The sequence below is a fragment of the Oryzias melastigma genome, linkage group LG21 (assembly GCF_002922805.2).
Source record: "Oryzias melastigma strain HK-1 linkage group LG21, ASM292280v2, whole genome shotgun sequence".
NCBI classification, from domain to species: domain Eukaryota; kingdom Metazoa; phylum Chordata; class Actinopteri; order Beloniformes; family Adrianichthyidae; genus Oryzias; species Oryzias melastigma.
The window spans coordinates 15,038,695-15,044,376 of record NC_050532.1 but is presented as its reverse complement, the minus strand read 5'-3'; the positions used below and the strand labels follow the sequence as shown (position 1 = coordinate 15,044,376).

At 46.6% G+C, this 5,682-nt stretch overlaps 2 protein-coding genes across 2 annotated transcripts in view; one reads left to right on the top strand and one right to left on the bottom strand.

The window, feature by feature from the left end:
• The window catches only part of tbccd1 (TBCC domain containing 1), a gene marked incomplete at its 5' end in the record, with an annotated part of 10,988 nt that extends 10,351 nt beyond the window's left edge, over positions 1–637 (bottom strand). Inside the window, 1 exon segment of the mRNA XM_024260517.2 lies at positions 522–637. Coding sequence (XP_024116285.1) covers positions 522–609 — 88 coding nt within the window.
• A 3,482-nt stretch (positions 638–4,119) lies between these two features.
• Positions 4,120–5,682, top strand: part of dnajb11 (DnaJ heat shock protein family (Hsp40) member B11) — a 9,150-nt gene continuing 7,587 nt past the window's right edge. The window contains exons 1-2 of the mRNA XM_024260530.2: positions 4,120–4,304; positions 4,559–4,715. Of these exons, the coding sequence (XP_024116298.1) occupies positions 4,246–4,304; positions 4,559–4,715 (216 nt within the window). The 5' untranslated portion in view covers positions 4,120–4,245. The remainder of the gene's footprint in view (positions 4,305–4,558; positions 4,716–5,682) is intronic.

Below are 5,682 nucleotides of genomic sequence, written 5' to 3'. Positions count from 1 at the left end.
AAATCAGTGTCTTCACATAGAGAAGTATCATTATTATTATTAATAATGAATAACTAAAGGCAAACTAAGCAAATGTATTATTTCAAACCGGTAGCCCTTCATATGATTCAGTACCCATGAAGTAGCCCGTAGTTTCAAAAAGGTTGGTGACCCCTGGTATAAAGTAATGACTAATCAACTATTAAATTAGTCGTTGGCCGTTTTAATAGTCAATTAGTAAAATAATCGTGGCAGCCCTACTCATAATGAGAGACAGCGGTTGCCATAGAAACACTGACTCAGATCAATCATTGTTGTCCGACTCCAAATGGAAAATTTGGAAAAATAACAATTGAATTGGCTTCATTTCACTGGAGCTGGAAGTAAGTAATTTTCTATGGGTGATGTCGCAGCCACTCTGTCCAATTCTTTATATACAGTCAATGCAGGTTACTTATTCTTCATGTCTTCTCTCTGTAAGCTCACAGTTCCTCTTGAGCTCTTTCATTCACACACAGCTAATCCGTCTTAGTGCTTCTGACCTTCTCTGTTCTTCTGCAGGGACATCTTCAAGCAAACATCTGTGGTTCTCTTTCTCTGCATGAAACCATCCTTGTTGTTCACAAACATTCTCTTCTGACCTCAGTCTATCTTCCACAAGTCTATCCCACAATTCATAGGGACTCATCAGTTTTATTTCTCTGCAGGTCTCCCTTCTTATGTTTAGATCCATCCGATCTTAAAAGTTCTCCTTCCATCTTTCCATGGCATCATCTTGATCTTCCTAACTTGAAGCACATACTTCCACCTGTTTGTCTGCTTCACTTGAGCATCACCTCTCCCTCCTCTCTGTCTAACCTGTCAGACCAGTCCTCCTCCGCCCTTCGTTTGGTCTTCACCACCTTCACCTCTTCCTTGCACTCCCTTTAGCTGTCTTCAGTCTCTCAGCTAACCGTTTCCTCCTGACGAACTCTCGAACCTCTCCATTCCATCTTCACGTCTCTGTGTTTACTACAAGCAAAGTTACTGCGCAGGCGGCGGTTGCAAACAACATCCCATAATAACCCAAAGTTCGTCTGATGTTCTCCAGCCGGTGCCGGTCCGGTCGACCTGCAGTAGGGCTGCCCTCAGCAGGCGGGTCTGGACCGGCTTCGTCAAACTTCGGCAGTCAGACTCCGAGTTGCAACGAGTTTAGCCTAAGTTAGCTAGCATGCTAGCGGCACTCCTACCGTCAAAGTTCCGCCCGCGCGCGCGGGCCGTTCCAGCAGCGTGGGCCGACACCGGAGGAGAACCGGCTCATCACAGACCCACACGGTCCATAAACACCGAACCCGGCTCCTGTCCGCTGTCCGACCGCTCCGCTCGACTTTGCCGCGCAGATCCTTGCGCATCTGCTGCGCGCAAGTTGCGGGAGCGCGCTTTGGCTTCATGTTGACCCAGAAAGTAGACCCACTCGCGCCATCAGCTACCTCCACACCGACACCCGCCGGGGGGTGTCACGAGTCAGCTGGAGATCGTGGTTTTTACCCGATTCTCTATTGCTTTATTTCATCGTTTTTGGAGAGTGACACTGAAAAATGCGGAGGCGGACAGTTGGCGCGCGTTCACGCGGCGCCATGGACACGCGCTCACCATGGAGGCTTTTAGAGCTTTACACCTGCTGGACTTCTGTAGCAGGGCACCTCCTTTTCTCCAATGGGGGGCCAGCAGCATCTCATTGAAATTAGAAGACAGAACATCTTGTGAAGCTGCAGATCTCGACAGCGTTTGAAAGTGGGACGTGGTACCATCACAAGTTTTGACCCTTGTGCTACCCGAGGCATGTTTACATTAAAAGTGGGGTCATCTGGACCCCAGAAGAGAGCATGAGGGTTAACAAAGAAGAGTAACAGACGTGTTATAAATACTGCAGTAATGTGTTGATAGATGCACAAAGTCTCTAAAGAACAGTTAAGCTTAGTGAGATGTACACTTAGTGGCGGTGAGTTTCACCAAAATTAAGGCAAGATATAGGTACTTCAGCCTGGGACATGGGGTTGTTGGAGGCTACATGCTTTGGTTTGACAGAACAAAACGGTTGGGATAACAACAATCGTAGAAAATTCAGAGTGATTCGAAAATTAAAAATTGTAATTAAAGCTCCCAAAATAATGACATAAAATATGTAAACTTCTTAGAAAAATAATCTGCATCAGTCTAAACCAGGGGGGTCCGAAGTCAGGCCTCGAGGGTCTGTGTCATACATGCTTTCCAGCCCACTTGCCATTGAAAATTGGCCTAACACACCTGATCCAGGTAATCAGCAGCAGATAAGGCAGGATTTCTGGAAAACCAGCTGGAGGTTGGTCCTCGAGGCCTGACTGTGGACAACCGTGGTCTAAGTCAAATGCAACATGTCTCTGGCTCATGGACGAGTTATCCAGTCCTATGGCGGGAGGCGGGAATGATCTCTAGAATGGTCTCTGTGGTATACAACTGTCCGTCCAGGTGAGGAGAGGGTGATGACGATCCTCCATCAACAGCAGAGCCCGCTTTCTCTAGCAGTACACAGCTCTCAGAATCCACCGCGATCTTCACCTGTCAATCGAATTTAACATGGGAGTCTATGGGAATTTGCTCACTCTAAGCACCAGCCTCTCTGATCAGTGCCGGTACTGCAACGTTTTGTTACTTCCTGGTTGGCCTCACGTTCCGCCTGCGAGTGTTGGGGGTTGGTTGAAGCCATAGACTGTATAGAAAAATAACTGGACTGAGCAAGCCCCCCTCCTTCCGTGTTCCACATAGGAAGTACCACTGGGTTGCAAAATGGCCAAAGTCTCATTGACTTACTTTGAGAAACAGACAGTTATTTCTCAGTCATTTTATATGTCAGAATAATCATTCTTCCTCTGCTGCTTTCTGATTAACTTCTTTTTTCTAATCCTAATTTTTTTTAAAGATTTTTTTCCATTATCACAAGTTATTAGAGTTATAAATTGACCAATCAGATGGCTCAATAAGCGTTTGTGGGTCTGACGTCGAACGTCTGGGGGGTTTGATTGACAGATGACGGGTAGCCAATGGGAGCAGACTTCATCAATGGGTCCGTGAAGACCTTTTAACACCTACTTTACAATTCAACAATGTACCAATCATTGTCCTACTGTTGTTTTCCTCAATGGAATGTACCGATGCAGCAGTTTAAAACAACAAGAGGAGCATGCTGTCGACATTTTTAGATGAGGATTTACTCTGTAGAAATAGATTTCACTCTGAGGTTATGTGCTTTGGACTTTTTTATTGGTTTAACGTTCGTTTTTCTTTTTTTCACAGTTTTGATTGTAGCTTATAAATTATAAGTTGCGTATCATACGGAATGGTACAGCTCCTCCATAAAATCACCAACCAAAGTTTCATCTTCGCCGCACTTTTCCAGCTTCAGCCTGAATTAGACGCAGCCGTCTGAGGAGCGCGAGACAAACTTGAAAGGACCTGGTCGTATTTTCAAACAGAAAAAAGATCCAGCTGTTCACTTGTTAGGATGGTTATTTATTTTAAATACCGCTGAACGCGCTTCTCACGTGCATCTGATCAGACTGTAACCTGGCCACGCATGTGAAGAGACAAGCTGCTGCGCGCGAGAGGGGACCACGCGCAGTTCTCCAGCAGCGTCACCCAAATGCTCCTTTTATCTCGACTTAAAGGAATAAATGTAAGTAAATCCCAAAGGACCGCTGACAGAATCAAATGTTGGAATGGTTCTCCCTCAAAGACTTGAACAATGACTTGTATATTTCTCTCGAGCCGCCGTTATTAAAGTAGAAGCTGTTTACATCCCGCGGTCTCGTGGTCGAGGCGTGGAAAGAGGCGGACGGTTGCAATAAACTCACTCCTGATTGGCGACAGTACTTCCTGTAGATTCCATGACTCAGCTATGACTCAGACCAATCGCTGAAGATGGGTTGCAAATGGTGATATCCGTTTCAGGAATTGACGGTGAAAGCGGCGGCCTACTTTCGTGAGGAGAGGAAGTAATGCATTTCCAATGGGGGACCTCATTGCTTGTTAAGTTTATTATTTTTACAGTCAATGGTTGAAGCGCTGGGTTCTCACCGGAAATGAAGGGACGCTGTTGCTTTAAAAGTGGGTGGGGTTTTCCCCAGCCGTCCGCCGTATCCGGGGGCGGGGCGTGTGTGTGTGACAGCAGGAAGAAGCTAGCAGGCAGTGTGATCGCAGCCTCCGCGGATCGAACCCTCGTTCTTCATCACCGGAGCGTGTGTGAGCGGCATGAAGCTGTGGACCGTCAGCTGCCTGCTCCTGTGCGCCCTGTCGGCGGTGCTCGCCGGGTAAGTGGGTCGGCTGCAGCTCGCCGGTCCGGCCGGTACACACGTTTGAATGTGATGGTCTGAGCGCGCCGGTCCGCTGCTGTGTGGTGAGGTGTGACGGCCCGGACCGACCCGGCTGGGTTCCGGGGTCTCCGCCGCCGCCGAGCTCGTCCTTGGCGGACCTTGGCCGTTCTGAGCCCCGTCCTCACACGCCGCTCTTCGGCGGCAGCAGGTGTGTTCTCCCGCCGCTCATGGCCGGTCCCTCTCTGCCACAGGAGAGACTTCTACCAGATCCTGGGGGTCAGCAAGACGGCGTCTATCCGGGACATCAAAAAGGCGTACCGGAAGCTGGCTCTGCAGCTCCATCCCGACCGGAACCAGGACGACCCCAAAGCGCAGGACAAGTTCGCAGACCTGGGGGCGGCATACGAGGTGAGGACGAGCCCCGGGGGGTGTTGGTGTGACGGGTCGGAGGCTCACTCGTTCGGGGGTCACCACTGGTTTTATTCATGGCTCTAAATCACCAGAGTTTCCAGGAAAGCGGATGCAAACATGAAATGGAAGCGTCTGAGTTTTGTGTGGAGGCGCTCGAGGCTGCTTTTTGGTTGTTGTTGGAAACGCTCTCTGATTGGTCCACTGATCTGTGTGGCTGCCTGTGATTGGTGGACTGTGTTGAAGGCAGACGTGGATCAGTGGGGAACAGCCGTCTTCATAAACAGAAGGTTGTCTTTAACGCAGAACCAAGATTTATACTGGAAATATAACTAAAGAAACTGTAAAACTTTTAGATCAAGACATTTTTCTGGGTTACCAAGCTGACAAATCAAATAAATATTTTATTTTTATTACACAGTTGTTTTTATTATTGGCAAAATTCCATATTCATAAAGCCAAATGGCCCAACTTCAAACCGAGATCCCAACAGTTTTTTAATGAAACCAATCAGTAAAGTCACATTATTAAACAACTTCAAAACAAAAAGGCAATTCAAACTAATTAGATTTTTGAAAAATCTTAAGTTTATTGAACCCCAAAGTTTTCTGATTGATGTTTTTTTTAATCATGTATAATACATGTTTGATTTGTCTTTTTCTGTAATCTGTTCACATTTTAATCCCCCCTGAGACATTCACTTTTTTGTTGTATTATGTTGTTTGTTAATAAAGTAAAAAAAAAAAAAAAAAAAAAAACCACATGGGATAATCATGTCCACAATGTTTTGATCAACTCTGACATACAAATATTAAGGGGTAATTTCCTTTCGTGGGATCAATAACAATCTATTCTATTCTAATATATTCTATTCTATTCGGAATAGGGCTGGGAATCACTGGGTACCTCACGATACGATACGATACGCGATACATGGCTCACGATATCGATAATATCGCGATACTGC